Here is a 19142-nt window from a genome sequence, read left to right on the forward strand (position 1 = left end):
AGTCCCCCATTGGGCTCCCTGCATGAAGCCTGCTTCTCCCTCTGCCTGTGTCTTTGCCTCTCTCTGTGTGTCTCTTATGCATAAATAAAATCTTAAAAAAAAAAAACAAAACACTGGCAAATTGAAATCCTTAGTGGCTTGTTTTAATGAAGAGATGAGTTATGGTTAGCATAGCTGTTTTGGTAACCAACTCATTATATGTATCAAATTTGATTAATACTATTAATTTTCTTACAGTCTCCCCTTTATTGATATTGTGAAGATAAAACATTCACAAATCGAGAGTTTCATTCAGGGCAAATGTACTTTATCTGTTTTAAAAGGATTTGGGAGTTTGCCCCCCTCCTTATATTACTATGCTTATAAAGTGAAAAATAGATATTGTGGCTGATTCTGGCTACTAATATCAATGAAAATGTTCCACTAAGTACAAAATAAAGTTCTTAGGCCATTATCAGCTACAGTCAAGAGCCATTTAAAACTACCTAGGCTTTTCCTGACCTTCTTAAAACTAAATTAGCTGCTATCTGTCCTTATTTATTTCTTCTTTACTGGGATAGTTATCCACCAGTATTACAATTCCTAGAGTATTTGCCTGTCTCTACTAGACTGACTGTAAGCTCTATGAAGGTAAGAACTACATTAACACAGTCCTATAGTATCATACTTAATTATACTTTAATAAAGTATGATTACGTATCATATATATACATATACATGTACACACACATATACATACGCGCACACAGTATGTATCTTGGACTCATCAACTGTATGAACTATTCTACATATGAATCCTTCCACATTAGATGCTCACTCAGTTCCACGTCTGTAATGTTTACCATCTGCCTCCGTAAGTTGAAAGAATGTCCAAAGCCTAGTAGAGCTCTGGCAAATTCAATAATTTGGCCAATTAATGAACCAATTTTCAAATGCTGACAAAAATTTCTTTCTTCTCAGAGATGACTGGGTGTTCATCAAACTCTCAGATGAGGAGAGTCGTTCTAAGGTGGACAAATGGACCAGTTTCATGCCTTGAAACTTGCAAAATTCTCAGATACTTATGCATTCAAAACCCTTATTCTCAACTCTACCCACCCTTGAATGGGCTTTCAAAAACTAGATCTATTCCTTGGCTAAAGAATGTATCTCTACGAGGGTATCTCATTTCCTTTGTTAATTGTATTTAGGAGAATTATACAGAAAACAAAGACAGATGGAAGAACACCTACTGCTTAGTCTTTCAGATCAGCTGAATCCGTACAGGCACCAACGAGGACAGAGGTCTACTTTTATGTCACTAAAAGCAAATTCTAAACTGAACAGGTAGCAGGCAAAAGAATATCGACCAAAAGAATATATGAGGACTTAAATTATTTTAACTGAAAAATCCATCCCATAATGAAACTAATGTAGTAATTTAATCCCAAAATTATCATTACTGAGTGGTCATTAAGTAACCATTAGAGAGCTATCTCATTTGTGACTTTCTCTTTAAAATCCTCCACTACACTCAAATATAGACTATATATATGCAAGAAGATAGGAAAGGAGTTTAAATGGAGTTAGAAGTAATACTCCCACACCCACTTACAATGTGAACATATTTAGTAACTTCACAAAAACCACCAAAGCCTTAGTTCCACAGTTCCACACGTGAACAATTTCTTGAGGCTCTCAATCACTAGAGCTCTGTTGAAAAGCTCCAGTTCATTAGCTGCCTCCTATCTAAACTGGATGCCTCCTTTCCTGTCTCAGTGCTGCCCCCTCAGGATTCTGGATCCCCTCGTCCTCGTCAAGGGGTTTTCCCCACCCCACTGGGCCAATCCCAGTCCTGGAAGGCTCCTTCTTGTGGGCTGCTGACTGGCCAGAAAGGAAACAGCAGGCTGACCTGAGCTAATTAGAGATGATTGCTCTTTCACTTCAATCCAAAACTTGATGTTGATTATTGACGCAATTTTTCCAGCCTTCACTGAACCTCCAGCACTCCTAAATATAGATATTTGGAAGTGCACACTGTAAATGTGAGCATAACCATGAAGATGGTAAGGTTAAAGGCCGCAGGTCACCTTTATTTCTGACTTTTGACTTTACAAACCTAAATGTGTATTGCAGTCCCCTAGATATGTGTTTGTTGTAAAAGAAAGAGAAGTAGAGAGGTTGACAGGGAATAAATGGTCAGAACAGCTATATTAAAGCACCTGAAAAGGAATTCCACCTGTAGAATTCTTCATGAAACTTCAACCCACTCAGGTCTTCCCAGGACAGGCATTCTAAATCTCAGCTCCTCACGCAACTCTCCCCATTCCCTTATCATTCACAGCCCCCTGCTCTAGAGTCAAGTAGGATGCTGTTCTATCTCTGGGTCCCTGCTCTCCCTTGCCCCAACACCTAGAGGGTTCTGTATCCCTTTTTTCACTTATGTAGAAATTCTACTTCCTTCAAAAGCCTACAGTTTACCTGAGAAGCTTTTCTTCACTATGTCTTATCCAAACCTTGAGCCCCATCCCCCTCCATGCTCTTTTTAGGACCTCTGTTTAAGGCAACTCATTTGCTACTTATTCATCATGTTTTGTGACTGATAGTCAGTCACTTGCTTTTCATAGGTACTGGTAATCATTTTGGCTATTTCCTAACTTCATAATCCAATATAGTTTTTGTTTTGTCTTTTAAAGATTTTATTTATTTATTTATTCCTGAGAGACAGAGAGAGAGAGAGACAGGCAGAGACACAGGCAGAGGGAGAAGCAGGCTCCATGCAGGGAGCCGGACATAGGACTCGATCCCAGGACTCCAGGATCACGCCACGGGCTGAAGGCGGCGCTAAACCACTGGGCCACTGGGGCTGCCCTAGTTTTTAAGAGAACATCTAAAGAATACAGCCACATGAAAATGATGTTTTTAATAGGTGAAAAATAGTCATACATCAGCAGCACTATAAGGTTCAACTTGATATATATAGACTCAAGAAATGCTCTTAAATAAGTATGTCTTCTTGTCATCTTTTGAAGACATTTATTTAGACACTGGCCCATAATGGTTAAATCTCTCCTAAAAATTTCTCCCCAAACTGATTCCAAATGTTGTTAGCTATTATAAAAAATAAACAAAATATTATATTGTGTAACTGAAATAACAAAGAATTTTATAACTGTTCTAAAAATGCAGTAATAAAGGAGAACTCTGGCTGAATAATAAAATCTTGAGCTTACCTTCTTCTGTAGGATTAAACCCACAGATATCACAAATACAACGAACCCACTTATTCATCTCTTCCTCACTGTCTGCTACCAAGTAGAAAATTCGGTCAATGGTGTTGATATCAAAAATGTAGCTGTTTTCAAACTCTTTTTTGTTAAACGTCAATCCAGCATCAACTTGTTGACATAAATTTAAATCAATAATACGGATAGGCTTCTTGGCATGATCATTTTTGTAGTATTCCAAGACATCTGGATCTCCAGTTAAGCGACCACTGCGTAACACAAACCATCTCCTCTTCCATGCCTAGGAACGAAACAAAATATCCATCTAGTATTAATTTATGACATTTTTCAAGAAGGTGCTCACTCATCAAACCAATTTTACAAATACATTGTGTAGAGAAAGTCATGTGTTTTATTATTATTCATTTCCACAGAATCTACCACTCCAGCAAAGTTTACTGATGCATCAATTAACAGTGTGTCTATATATACATATTTATTATTTTTATTAGATTTTCTAATAGAATACTAGAAGATATTGATTGATATTAGAAGATATTATACTAATATGTAATATCAAGTCAACCAACCAAGGAAGACTTAGTTTTCATTAAACATAAAAAAGCAGTGATTTCAACAAATGGTGCCAAGAAAACTGGATATCCACGTGCAAAAGAATGAAGTTGGATACTTTACATCACACAAAAATAAATTTAAAACGATCAAAGACCTAACCATAGGAGCTAAAACTATAAAGCTCTTAGAAGAAAACATAGGGAAAAGCTTTACAACATCGGATTTGGCAATGACTAACCGGATATGCCACTAAGAATGCAGAAGAAACACAAAAGAAAAAATAGGTATATATCAAAATCTACAATTTATACACTGAAGGACTTGATCAATAGAGTGAAAAGCCAAGTCACAGAAGGAGAGAAAATATCTGCAAATAAATTCTCTGATAAAAGACTGATGTCTATAATATATAAAGAATTCTTACAACTCAATAATAACAACAAAAGCAATTTAAAAATGGGCAAAGGACTTGAACAGATTTTCCAAAGATACATAAATGACCAATAAGCACACGAAAAGATGCTCAATATCACTATCATTAGAGAAATGCAAATCAAAACCACAGTGATACAACTTCATACACATTAGGATGTCTGTTATCAAAAAAGTAGAAAATAACAAGTATTGGCGACAATGGCAGAAATTGGAACCTTTGTACACTGCTGATGGGAATGTAAAATTGTTTCCATAATAGTATGGAAAATGGTATGGCAGTTCCTCAAAAGATTTCAGTTGTGAGTAAATATCCAAAAGAACTGAAAGCAAGGTCTCAAACAGGTATTTGTACACCCATGTTTATAGTAGCATTATTCACAATAGTCAAAAGGTAGAAGCAACCCAAGTATCCACTGATGAGTGAAGAAATTAATAAAATGTGGTGGTATATAGATACATATGGAATATTACTCAGTCTTAAAAGGAAAGAAAAATCAGACATACGCTATAACATGGATCAATCTTGTGATGTGATACTAAATGAAATAAGCGAGTCGCTAAAGGACAAAAAATTGTATGACTCCACTTATATGAGGTACCTTCTTCGGCAATCGAACTCACAGAGACAAGCAGCAGAATGGTAGTTGCCAGTGGCTGGAAGGCAGGGATAAGGAGTTAGTGTTTAGTGGGTACAGTTTCAGTTTGGGAAGATGAAAGAGTTCTGGAGATGGACACTGGTGAGGGTTACACAACAAAGTGAATGTACTTCACGCCGCTGAAACTACACTTGAAAATGGCTAAAACGGTAAATTTTATGTTAGGTATATCTTGCCACATTAAAAGAAAAACAATAACTTTCTTCATGCTTTAATATCATGCCATAAAGAATAAAGATACTTCATGGGACACCTGGGAGGCTCAGTGGTTGAGCGTCTGCCTTCTGCTCAGGGCGTGATCCCAGGGTCCCAAGATCAAGTCCCGAATCGGGCTTCCTGCATGGAGCCTGCTTCTCCTTCTATCTATGTCTTTGCCTCTCTCTGTATCTCTCATGAATAAATAAATAAAATCTTTTAAAAAAATATAAAGATACTTCAAAAGAGTCCTTCGTATTTTAAGCCACAGATCGATCTCTCTCTCTCTCTCTTTCATCTCTTGGGGTGGTGGGGCATAAGTAGCAAGGAGGAAGGGGAAAGGGGTTCAGAAGCTTTCCTGATTTCTCAGCTGAAAAGCAAGCAAAGAAATGGACTATATGTCCTTCTGGACAGTCTATTTGTTCAAAGACCATATGGATAAGATCTATATTCCCCGAGTGTAGGCTGCAATTTTCCTTCTCCTTTCTCTTTTTCCTTCTCTTCCCAAAACATAGTGGCAATCTGGATACCTACTCACAACATACTCCCTCTGCAAGATTTGCTAAATTTTGAGTCTGATGCAATGCCTGAATCAGGAAGCCTAGAATTCTTTTACTATTACTCTCCCTGAAATCTACACTGATGAAATAAGAAAAGCAGAACCAAATAACCGCAACAGTCCACTTCAGCAGTCTTTAAACCCAACAACTCTGCCCAGAAACAATACTAAGCTTTACTCCTCTTTGAACGTCTTCCTCTTGGAAGAACTTAAACCGTACTCATAACTGAATTAACTTGGGTGATAACTTAAGATTCAACATTTTAATGGAGTATTTAAATTGCACCCATTCAAGGAAATGGTAAATCAGCCAGTTAATCATTCAGTAAGTTACTGATTACATTGTAAATATATGTAGGAAGAAACACAAGTAGGTAATTCATGATGGCCACTCTCAAGGAGTTGACTAATTATGATGAAATATTTACTATGCATGAAAATATCTGAGAATACAGCAAACCTGGCCAAGGATCTGCAGAACTATCCCAAAATGGTGAGGCATTCCTTCATGGAAAAACTAGGTGCAATCCTTCAGCAAGATTAATAGAAATATCACAAAGGCCTAAAAATATTATGTAGTTCTTTAATATCATCAAGGTTTTCATGAGAGACTCCCCTAACTCTGGAAAACAAACGAAGGTTGCAGAAGGCGACGTGGGTTGGGGGGGATGGGGTGACTGGGTGACTGGGTGACAGGCATTAAGGGCGGCACATGATGAGATGAGCCCTGGGTGCTATACTGTATGCCGCCAAATTGAATTTAAATAAAATTTTAAATAATAATGTCATCAAGGTTTTAAATTAACATCTCAGTCTCACTCTAGCTCCAAGTAAAGAGTAAACTATTAGCAGTGTCCAGGGAAAGGCAGTGGAGAGTTCTTACAGATGCTTTAGATAACACTGAAAAAAAGCATTAATGTGTTAATTCACATGAATGTAGCACTGCTTTCTGGATTACAAACATCCACTCAGTTAATACATAAGACATCTATTTATTTCAAAATAAATACATGTCATCTCTTAATAAAGTTATGCTTCTATGGATACCTCCCTCTCAAGCAGTAAACCTTGTAAAATGTAATAGAGAAAAGAAAATACAGTATTATGTCATTTATCTAGGGCTATCAAGGAATCCTATCTTTTAGTAAGTGATTTCTCCAGATAGTGAAGGTTCCATCTTTAAATACAGAAATGACTTTTTAAAACTTTAATGTCTTGCATGGAAATCTCTCTAAAATGCCTTACGACATAAGCCATTGAACATAATCCATCCATTCCCCAATGACTCAGACCAAGTATTCCAGCTCTCTGAGGCCACTGACCTGTATTGTACGGAGGATCACCTGCTCCTATACTAAATAGCGCCATGCTGCCGTGCTTGTCTAAGTTCCTCTATAATCTTTTTAATATAGTTAGGCTTATCAATTGTCACTGCTCTCTTCTAATAATACAGTTAATAGGATGCCAAACTGTTTCCTGCCTCAGAGACTTTGCGCATGGTTTTCCTGAGTCTAGTATGTTCTTTCCCTATCTTCGCCAGGCTATGACCTTCTAGGCCTTCCCTTCCCAACGACCCCCAATGTAAAGTAGGGAACAGTTTTAGGGACCTTATTATCTATGTAATATACTTTATTACCTATGTAGTGATTATCATCGTCATTTTGCAATTTTAATTTTCTTTGTGTTTATTTAGTACCTAATTCTCTAAGCAGATTGTGAAGTCCATGAAAACAGTGACCATTTGTCATTACATACTCAATGCATATATAGCACAGCATCCGGTACAATTGAAAGAATTCCCCTAAGACTCTATGGTTGTAAAATTTTGATCATATTAGATTAGGCAGATGGGCCACGTTGAATAGAAAGGTGTGCTTTCAAAAACTCTTCCACTTGAGAAAAAGAGCTCCAATACTGAACATATATATAATAAATAAACATAGCTAAGAGCTTTACCAAAACACATGCACAAAACACCTTAGGAGAACAACAGAAAAGAATGGAATGTGTCCTTCTGCTACAGCTTATGTGTCACTCTGTCTTCCGGTTAACGGTGGCTCCCCTGCCATTTCTTTGCTTCTCTGCTCAAATGATACTGTTCAAATTTAAAAGGCTCTTGGAAACTAAAATAAATAGCCAAGAAATGAGTAGCAATCAATCAGGGTGCAGTAGATAGGTTGCACTAGTGATTACAGAGGATAAGAGATGAACTCTTACAGCAGGAAATTACAACATTAAAACACAGACTTTAGCCAACAGCACCTGCCACTTATTTATTTATTTTTAACATGGTCCAAATGTGAATGTTTGTCTCAGTCACAAAATGAGTCACTCTCATTGAATCTGGCACAGATTAAACTGGAAAACAAAAGCAATTACATAAACTACACACTTTAATAAGGCAGATACAAAGGTTCTCTGGATTATGGTACAAAGCACAATTTAGCTACGGAATAAAGCTTGATGCTCAACAAGAGAACTGACATCAGCACCCTTGCTAATCACAGCACAAAAGCTTCTCTATGTTTTGTCAGAGTGCAAAATGGGCCCACATAAATCAGTCTTTGTTATCTGAAAATATCTGGGATTCTTAAAGTTTGCCCTATTTTTATCCTTGCTGCCTTGGTAGCCCCATAGAAAGCTGTACGTTGCCTCTCCAATCCTGCAGCAGTAACAGACAAAAAAGGGCAAGTTTTCTAGAAACCTTCAAAACCGAACACTCAAAGCAATTTTAAACAAAATTCATGTGACAAATAATTTTCACACTGGACTTCCATTACAAGAAGGTTTGCTTGAGAGGAACAATGCAAATTTACTTTGTTGTCTTTTCTTATATGCAATCATCATTTCAATTTTAAGTTGAATAAATGATGCAGGAATAAGACTTCCTCAACAGGTCTGCATTTTGAAGTAGCTGTAAAGCACCCTACTCTAGTGACATTGTCTTATGCCAGGGTTTTAAGAGTAACTTTGGCTACTACATTAACGTCCAAGGAGAAGAGACTATATATAGTCCATGGATCCCAGTGGAGATAAATTGATATAAGATACCAAACTAGATATCCATAATGCTTGGAGTATTTGCACTGCCGTTTACCCACTGCCTGTGTTCAGTGACCGCCGACAGGATAGGGCACACAGCGCCCTCCAAGCCTCTCCCTGTCTCCCCGGCCTCACCTCTTGCCTTGCTGCCTTCCCAACACACCAGAAATGATGGCAGTTCCACTAACACTCTGCTTCTGCCCTGCCTCTGGCCCTGACAATGCTGCCCTGTGACACATAACCCACCTCCCCACACTCAGCTCAGACCCCTCAGGGCACCATCCCTGAATGGGCTCCTCCACACTCCCCATTTCCACCCCGATCCTAGTTATGGTGTTTGACATTTCTACAAGTGAGTTTCCTGAGGGCTGGAGCCATAGTTTTTCACCTTTCATCTTTCTTTTCCCACTGCCCAGCCCCAAGGAGGTGCTCAGTCTATATCTGCTGAATACGCCAATCAAAGGAGGCAAGGATAAAAACATGGAAGTTCTTGCATTATTTATGTGTTATGGGGATAACGACATAACTGCAACCTGCCCCACCCATTTATAAACAAATTGTCAGGCTAGCTAGAGGTGTATAAGCTTCATTTGTCTTAAAAACTCTACAGATATGAGATGTATTTTTAAAACTTAATTTTAAAGGAATTATTCTTTTACATACTTTCTGTACTTAAGCAAATTATGTAAGTTAAACTGATAACAGGCTTGTCACATTGAATCAAAGTCTTAAAATAGGTTTATCATACACCCTACAGAGTGTGGGTATCAACCCATTGCCTGGAAACCACAGATGGAGTTCCATTATCTCATGGGGAGAAAAATAAAATCTCAATCCAGATTAGCCTCAAACCATTACCTGCAATAATATTAATAAATTCACAAAATAGGACTAATTGGCCCAAGATGGCAAATGGGCTCTGTTTTAAATAAAAACACTATAACTGTTGCTCTGCTGTTTTCTGACTTCTCTGTGGTATAACCAATCTCTTGATGCGTGCTGTAAATGCTTGCCAAGACTCCCTAACCCCTTTCCTGAATCCTTTACTGGAAGAATTAATTACTAAAGAAATAATCAATATACAGGTGGACTAAAAAAAAAAAAAAAAAAAAGAGGTCAGGTGGTCCAGTGATTCTCAACTCTAACTGCTCATAAGAAATAACTGAAGAATCTTACTTTAAAAAAAAAAAAAATGATGCCTAGGGCCACACCTCATCTCAGACAGATCGTCGGTCTGGGGCATTAGCCCTGGCACAGGCGTAGCTAGTTGTAAATGCTCAACAGATGATTCTAAAGTGCCCCCTAGACTGAGAACCACTGGTCCAACCAATAGGCAGAATTAGGTTGCTCAATGAAACAGAATTTCAAAAACCATCAGAGCTCCTTTTAAGCTTATTTCTATCGAATTCACCATGCCTTCTACTGTTGCCAGTGAGGTTAAATAGATCTCCCTACTTGTTTTTGTTTACAATATTTATCCCACTGGCAAATGTTTGAACTCCTTTCTACTGTTGGAAACCTAATCCATTCTTTAAGATTCTGTGCAAACCTTCCCCATTCCTCTCACCTTCCCTCTGGACTCTTGGCAATTCAGCAGTTACTACTCTGAAATGTCTCTTACATTGCTATGGGATAGTGTGGAACCATCTGTTATCTTGCTACACACACTTTCAAATGTTCCAATGTTTATGAATTATTTCCCCAACTAGACATCAAGTTCCTTGAAGACCAAGACCATTCCTTAAATTTTTCTGTATCTGCAACAACACTTTACACATTGCGAAGCCCTCAAAGCCTTCAGGGGATGCTTTTGAAGTTTTCTGTTCATCAGAATGATTGCAGAGAGTCAGTGAACTTAGAGGAGAAGATCTCAGGGAAAGAAAAAAGTCCAAAGTTGCTATTAGGATAAAGTGCAAACTCCTTTCATAGGATGACATACAGGGTTCTCTAACACCATACTTACCTGCCACTCACCAACCCCCCTCGATCTCTCACCTCTACAGACGACTGCACCAAACACCCACACTCTGTTGTTTTGAGTCTAACACATCTTACCTCTCTCACCCAATGGGCTCCTGCCCATTCTTCAAGACCAAGCTCAAGACCTCTTCTTTGAAGCTTTCCTCAACTCCGGCCTAGTTAAGGGACCTCCTGACTACCTTCCTCTGAACTCTCAGTACACAGGTCCCAAGCAGCCCATTAACCAGCCCTTAGAGCACTTGAGAGAGAACTCTGATGACTGAATTTAGGTCCCTGATCGTTGCCAAACCCTAACAAAGTTTGCCTTGATGTGACAAACTGCAGAACAGCACTTTCTACTTTCTTGAGCCAACTACCCTAGAAACATCACCATGGTAATTTTACTAACCCTGTATCATCCTTGAAAGCTGGGAAAGAAAAGACAGTGGAACTTTCTTATTTGAAATCTCTTAAATGATACTTCACAACTGACAGTTAAGGAAAGAAGATCATTACCATGAATTCTTTGGTAGAATTCAAAAGTCATGTATGATCTCCGAAATCTGTAAAATGTTAGTGCTGAAGATATGTGTTTCATAAGATGAAAATGCCATTTTTGGTAAGACAGACTTTAATCTAAATTTCTTCATTGGGGTAAATGGTTAAATTAATGATGAGACATCTATATAGTAACAAATTGATGCAAAGCACTTAAAACGTGAGATAGAATCTATATATGAAAAATGTCCACAAGATAATTGTCAAATGAAAAAAAAAAAAAAGAGCAACCTGCAGAATTAAACATACAGTAGAATTTCCATTTGTCTGACATTATTGTGTGTTTGTTTGTACACACAAACTATGTTTAGATAACATGTGTCTGGAAGGAGACACACTGGAAGCCTTAACTGCAGTTAATTCCAGAAATAGGGATGGGAAGGTCAGACAAGTTTCCTATTTGTATTTTACATACTTTTGTCATAGTCTGATTTTTTTCAAGGAGCTGCCACTTATTACTTCTATAATTTAAAAAATATTACATGCTTAAAAAGCTTACAGCTAAAAATGCTCTAAAAAATAAAGTATTAATATTTAAAAACTAAGGAATGATGTACATAAAACAAAAAAGTTTATATACACATGGAAATACATACCTTCTTTTCTTTACTCTGAAATTAGTGAATGAATTTAGCCTTTCTTTTAAATATAGAATTCCAGGATACATCTGGAAGGAGTCTTAGTCAGGAAATAGTTTAGACAAAGTATGACTACTTTGTTTTAAAGACTGGAATTTAGGGGGTTAAAAAAAAAGGGCAAGTAGGGAATACTTAAAAGACTTCCCATAAAATCTGGTGATTGTAATATTCAAATTACTTTAATTTTCTTTAAAAATCATGTCAGTAAATGGTAATGAACTAAATATCTAAATATTAAATATCTAAAATAAGCACTTTGGGGATTACTTTACCTATTAAAAATACTGAATTTCCATAATAATACAACCAGGGTAAATAAAATAAAGAAAAACAAATTAGCCATGAAACAGGGACAAAAGAGAACCACTTGCTTTAAAAGACTTGAGTTGTTTTCCAGGAAGCACCATCTTTTCTCACAGAGCAAAATAAGGAAAAAACAGGCTCGGTGGAAGTTTCCACTCCACTGGCTCTATCATTATGATCATCTGTTCCAAACACACACAAGCCTAAAATTTCCTGTTTTCAAACCATTGTCACCATTTTCTAGCCTGGTGCTATCTGTGCTAACTTTAGCTTAGTAATATAAACAAAAGAATACACCAAAAATAATGCAGAACAATGCCTAGATGTAGGCTAACAACTGCTCCACAAACCTCTTAATAGGAGTTTACATATATTGCCTGGACAAAGACAAAGTAGCTGGACCTGAAACAACTTCATAATAGCAAAAACAACAACAACAAAACCAAATTTTACTCAGAAATCAATACTACAGTACCTGAGGGGAAAAAATCAGGGAATTGTAAGTCATTAATTAAAAGTATGTATCATTTACTTGTAGAAATCACTGTTAAACTGATGTCGACCTCCAAGCCCTGGCATCCGTCCTACAACAAACAAACAAACGAAAGAAGCCACGGCGGAAACTCCTGGGTATTTAACGTACACAAAGCACTTCTTACACCTTTTCTGGGTCACAGGCCACTCGGGGAATCTGATAAAAGCAATGGAACTGTTTCTTAGAAAAAGGCACAGAAATGACATTGTACACAGTTTCAGGGGTCCATAGGACCCCCGCGGCTCACGGTAAGAAAGCCGGAACCAGAACAACACTTCAATACTGGTTACTACAAAGAAGAGTTTGGTAGAGACCTGGGCCCCAACCAGGGAAACCCGTTCCTTCAAGCCCCAAGGGGACGGAGGTCGCCTGGGGCGGTGACTGCTGCACGGGGCAGGGGCAGGGCGCAGGCACTGTCACCTGTGAGGGCTCCTTCCTGGAGCTCATCACATTCTCAACGTCAGGGCTGCAAGGGCAACTCTGACTCTGGGGCTTTTCTGGCTTCCTTCCCCTGACCAGGAAGAGGCTGAAAGGGGCAAGGGCCTGGCTCTGCAGGTCCAAGAAAAGTCTGCAACATCCTGAGTGGCCGAGGCGAAGGCCTGAGGGACACAGAGCTGAAACCGCACCTGGAAGAAAGACTGCCGGCTAGGGGTTTCCTCTGATCGCCCCTCTTCTCTCCATGATGTGCTTTAAGAGTCAGGAAGCTCATACCAGGATGCAGTCATGGGTGAATGGGGTCAGGGCATCCACTTCACCTCCTGGAGCAGGACTTCAGCCCTGCCTGACAAGGTAGCTGGATTGCCTCGGAGCAGCAGGTGCTCCTGAACTCTAACGGGGACCTGGGACAGTATCTCCTACGGATTTGATATTCTGGACATTCCTTGTCCTGCATGAAACTAAACACAGAGCAGGTAATAAATGCTTGTTGAGTGTAACTGAATTTCAAGACATGCTTACGTGAAAAAAGGGAGACAATAAAAAGCGAAAAAAAGAAAATGTAGTTGGAATCGTACATAATCTGGCCAGTTAGAGATTCAGAAAGGGAGCCACAGCTAGTGTGCACCTGTTTCCTGCGTATTTCCCTAAGAACCCGTGAAGGCAGAGGTAGCACAAAATGTCCAAGCAGATTCTTACCAATCTGGCTAAAAACGGCAAAAGTATGATAAAGGGCTGTGAAGTGTCAACATGAGCTCCAAACATGTCCAGAGTCACTGAGCCATTAATTTCATGTCTAGGAGTCTCATCTAAGGAAATAATGCAGAATGCAGCTAAATACGTGAGCATCAAAATATTCAACACAATATTATTTATATGAGTAAATAACTGAAACGATGGAATATTCAACAATAGGTAGAGTAACCAACCATCGCAGTTTTCCCAGAACCATTCCTGTTTGAGAAAACTGAAAGTTCTATGCCTTGGGAAACCCCTCTGTCCTGAGCAGACCAGTGAGGCTGGTGACAGTAGGAATCGAGTAAGTGAGTTATATGCTCCATCTCCATAAAGCAGTCTGACATAGTCACTAAAATGCTTTTTTTTTACTAAAATGCTTTTGAAAACCATTCTTAGGACTTCTTCCCCCTACTGTTTACAATAATTCCAAAATACTGAGAGATTTTGGCAAGGAACTAATCTTTTCCATTTGGAACAACTGGAAACTGTGAAAGAATGCTGGCAACGCTTTCCTTTCTACTGTCACCTGTCACCTGTGCCAGGTAGAGCGGACTGCTCCGGGGTGGCCCCAACGCCTGGTGCACACTGCTACCTGAGCACCCTCTTCTTCTGGCAGGTCCAGTATCCTTTGTACGGCTGCTTTCTTCCCGCAGATCCTGTTTTATTCCTCTTTACGTGCTGCGCATAGTGCGTAGCATCAAGGTCTTGGTGACCTAAGAGGCGTGAGGACTGTTACCTGAAGAAACGGACTAGCATCTCCTGGTGACTCCAGGGGCTCTGCTGTCCACTAACTGAGTCTCCGCATAAACGGGTGATCCACCAAAGCAACAGGCCTTCTTACTCGGTAAGAGTTCAGCCATAAATCCTACCAAGTCTCCTCTCCAAGGTTCAGTCAACAAAAAGTGAAACTAACTTAATCAAGAGATAACTCAGTATGAACCCCGCCAATGTACAAACCTTGCGAAACTACAACCTCAGACAGTGCCTACGGTATTAGGACTTCCACATATTTTAGTTATGAAATATTACTTGTGGTAGTGGACTTAATTATAGTTAATCCTCTCTCCGCACACACATTCAGTGTCGTTGCACATATGTGTGCCTGTGTAAATGATACTCCAGTGCCCAAGGGCGGAACGTGACGTCACGAGAGAGAATATGGGCAAACTGCCATGTGCTCGAAGCATGATGTCAATTGTACCTTGTTTAACTGAAAAGTAAGGTGTGAGAATTGCAATTAAATGTTACTGCCGAAGTGGTAGGAAGTTGGTATCACATCTTAAAGTCACAAGATCTTCTAGCTCAGACATACATTCTAATTGCCGTTTAGAGCAATGCTGTGCAACGGAACTTTCCGCAACTCGAGAAAGGACGACGCTGGCCCTCACAGCAGCTACTGGCCACACGGCACCATGTAAAACTTGAAAAGTGGCTGGAACAGCTGAGGAACTGATTTTCTAATTTATTTAAGTTAGTCCCCTGCGGCTACTAACTGCTAAATGGACAGCGCAGTCTTACAGTCCATTTGTCTGACTTGCGAGACAGGCAATACCAACCGCTGAAGAGTCTTAGGGTTTAGGCCCATCATGTGTTGTGGTGCGCTGCCATTAGCTGGGCGCCCAGGATGGTGATGATTATGTGAACCTATTTCTTGATTTTACTGTGTTCCACAAACTCACTTTGCCCCACAAATGCATGTCATCTATGTTGTTATTACTATTTGGAAAGGAACATGCTTACTTCAATTGAGATTAAAAAAAAATAGAATACCAATAACAAATCTGGAATGTAAAATGTAAAAAAATTATCTTCCATAAAACCAACAAATTTCTAAACTCTATTTCTTGTTCAGCTATCCAATCCAAAATAATTAATGTTGGAATAGAGCTAGTGTTTTGAGTTTCCAGCAAAACACACAAAAAACGTTCTCATTTTCTGTTCTATGTTTCTTATTGAACATTCACAATTCATAATAAAGTAAAACACGGATACATTGAGACTTGGATCATGGTTCAAAAACAACATTAAGAACCAGAGGAATAGCACTGAAGTGTTACAAAAACAAATTTCAAATTTCCATAATTACATTTATACATAATAAGCCAAAATAACGCTTAGTACAATTTTCTTCTAAACATAAAACTCACACCAAAGCTTCTAGAACAAAAGAAATGTGGCATTGGAAGTTTTCCTTAGGATGACACTTCCAAATACATAAATTATGCATTCTGGAGACACCAACTATGAAATATAGCAAGTTCAAGATGCAAGGAAGAATAACCTCATGCAAAGAGGGGAACTAACTGCAAAGTTGAACATGTACAAAAATTACTCCAAGATAATGAAATCAGGAAGATCTCTGATGCAAACGTGGGAGCTTCAGCCCGGGTACTGCTGCTGCTGACCCCCTGCCCCTTCCCCACCACGACAGAGGGGGTGTCGCTCTTCCCTAAAGCATCATTCTTTGAGTGAAGTCACTTTTTCATTCATGCTACATGCAGACAATGATCTCATCATATGAGAAAAGCTGTTAGTCATTTACTACTTTTTGTTTTCAATGGTTCAGTGCTCCCCTGCCCATTCTGTGGAGTGCTGGCCCTAAAAAGGAGCCCAGCTTTCTTGTTTCTGTCAACTTTCTATCTCTCCCTCTATACCACTCAAGCCTCATAACCTTCGACCAATAGGAAATAGATACAAGGGGCTGAAAACAACAGTGACTTTAAGGATTTGTGTATGAGGATTTAATGCTTGAAGACTAGGAGAGAAAGGCTGGAGAAGGAGAAAATGACTAGCTATTTCTGCCAGAGGAATAGCAGTGCCATTTGCAGCACCCAACTCGTCTTCAACTCCAAGCAAAACTGTTACCCAAGTTATACAGTTCATAAATGCTTAAAAATTATGTGCCTTATGCAGAATCGTACAGATATAGATACACCCCAATACACAGTCGACGCAAGATAACTTCTTACACTTATCTGCTTTAAATATGTTAGAAACCCTATGAGACAATCAGAGTCATTCACAAAGTGCCGGCATCTGAGGTAACAGACGACAACTGACTGTGTCTGACTTGCCAACTTGAAAGTTCACTAAAGTCTGTAAAAGCTAAAAATAACCACACAAACATGTTTACAGCATTTTGAAACGACAGGATCCACACTGTCTTCTAAATATAAACCTTGAGTTCGGAGCACAGGGATTGGCTTTGGGTTTTCAGGGACGTCATCAGGACATCCCACACTTCACCACAGAAATTCACATTTCAGTATTTTACTTTAAATATGCAATTGGTGGTATTTAACTAGAGTGAAGGAGGAGTGGATTTGGAATGGGGGAGATGAGCAGAAGAGGAAAAGACGTGGCACCTCTTCCCCCATTTAATTAGAGAGAGGGCTTCAGAATACCACAAACCCCCAACTCTTGATGGTGGGACGTGACCTTCTGAGAGAGGATATCCTGTCTGTATTTTTCCACTCAATCTATCCATTCTCCAATCCAATCTCTTACCCCTTCCTCATTCCTGAGACTATAGATGCTGCTGCAATAGATAAATGTAGACCGGAAGTCAAGTGGAATATACACACATCTGGAAAAGTCCCAGCTGCTACATGAATACAGGCATGTTGAAGGAAACTATTTTAATTTTCATTCTATTCCTTAAAAAAAAGTGAGATAATTCTAAATCACTAATCATTAGGGAAATGCAAATCAAAGCCACATTGAGGTATCATCTCACACCAGTCAGAATGGCTATTATCAAAAACACAAGAAATAACAAATGCTGGCAGGGATGTGGAGAAAATCGAACCCTCGTGCACTGCTGGTGGGAATGCAAACTGGTACAGCCACTATGGAAAACAATATGGAGGTTCCTCAAAAAAAGCTAAAAACAGAAGTGCCAGATGATCCAATAATTTCATTGCTGGGTATTTACCTGAAGTCAATGAAAACACTAATGCACCCCTATGTTTATTGCAGCATGATTTACAATAGTTGAAATATGGAAATAACCCAACTGTCTATGGATAGACAAGTAGATAAAGAAGATGTGGTGTAGGGATGCCCGGGGGGCTCAGCAGTTGAGCATCTGCCTTTGGCTCGGGGCATGATCCTGGGAGTCCCGGGATCAAGTCCCACATGGAGCTCCCTGCATGGAGCCTGTGTCTCTGCCTCTCTCTGTGCCTCTCATAAATAAATAAATAAATAAAATATTTTTTTTAAAAAAGAAGATGTGGTATGTATGTATTCCATTGTGTATATGTATATACACAATGGGATATTTCTCAGCTATAATAAAGGATAAAATCTTCCCATTTGTGAACACATGGATGAATCTAGAGGGTATCATGTTGAGTGAAATATGCCAGGCAGAGAAAGACAAACACCATATGATTTCATCTATATATGAAATCTGAAAAACAAACAACAGTAACAGCAACAACAAAGAGAAAAAGATACTCATAACAAAGAACAAGCTAGTGGTTGCCAAAAGGGGAGGGGGTGCAGATGGGCAAAATGGGTGAAGGGGATTAAGAGGCACAAACTTCCAGTTAAATAAGTCACAGGGATGAAAAGTGCAGCATAGGGAATATAGTCAATAATACTACTGTAATACACTTATTTAGTGAGCATTCTGTAATGTATATAATCCGTGAATCACTATGTTATACATCTGAAACTAATTTACTATTATAACTACTGTATTTCAATTAAAATTTAAAAATTAAAAAGTCAAATACTTCACTTGTGTTAGGCATCATAACCTGAAGACATTCTTGAAATAAATACTTCCACTTCTTAGCCATTTAAATGTTTATTCTTTAAAAATTAAAAGATTAGGCAATCTACTTATAGATTATCATCTACCATGAACAAAGGATATTTGCTCCAAAAACAGCGGGAAAGTTGAGGAGAAACAAAGTACCTCTCATGAAAATCTGACTGGCTTTAAAAATGAAATGGAACCAAAAGCACCCCTCTGTATTTTGTTGAGTAACTGACCATGAAACGGCAGAGCAAGGAGATTTTCATTTAAAGATTCAGATTATGTAACCGTAGGCTGGCTGAAGTAAACGACTTTTTGGTAACTAAGATGTAACTCTTGGAGGAGCAAAGACAATGGAAGAATAAAAAGCACAACATCTTCAGCCGTCTTCCTAGACACGGCACGGACTTAAGAGGAAGGTCTTGTGGTCTCACTCACTCAACAACTGAAGTCCCCATTCCAACCCCACTTGGCATTCTCCTCTTCATGAGCACTTTGGAAAAACAAACAAACCGGAAATAAAAACTGTCCGGCACTGTGGC

The 19142-nt window shown here is 38.9% G+C and overlaps 1 protein-coding gene across 7 annotated transcripts in view; it reads right to left on the reverse strand.

Moving 5' to 3' along the window:
* Positions 1-19142, reverse strand: part of GAB1 (GRB2 associated binding protein 1) — a 115849-nt gene that overhangs the window by 34676 nt on the left and 62031 nt on the right. For 6 of the 7 annotated variants that reach the window (XM_025462349.3, XM_025462347.3, XM_025462348.3 and 3 more), the window contains exon 2: positions 3213-3507. In XM_025462349.3, the coding sequence (XP_025318134.1) occupies positions 3213-3507 (295 nt within the window). Of the gene's footprint in view, positions 1-3212; positions 3508-10724; positions 10861-19142 lie in introns of those variants that run through there. The other variant, XM_035702046.2, reaches the window with a different exon arrangement.

Source organism: Canis lupus, chromosome 19 (assembly GCF_003254725.2).
Source record: "Canis lupus dingo isolate Sandy chromosome 19, ASM325472v2, whole genome shotgun sequence".
In the NCBI taxonomy this organism is placed as follows: Eukaryota; Metazoa; Chordata; class Mammalia; order Carnivora; family Canidae; genus Canis; species Canis lupus.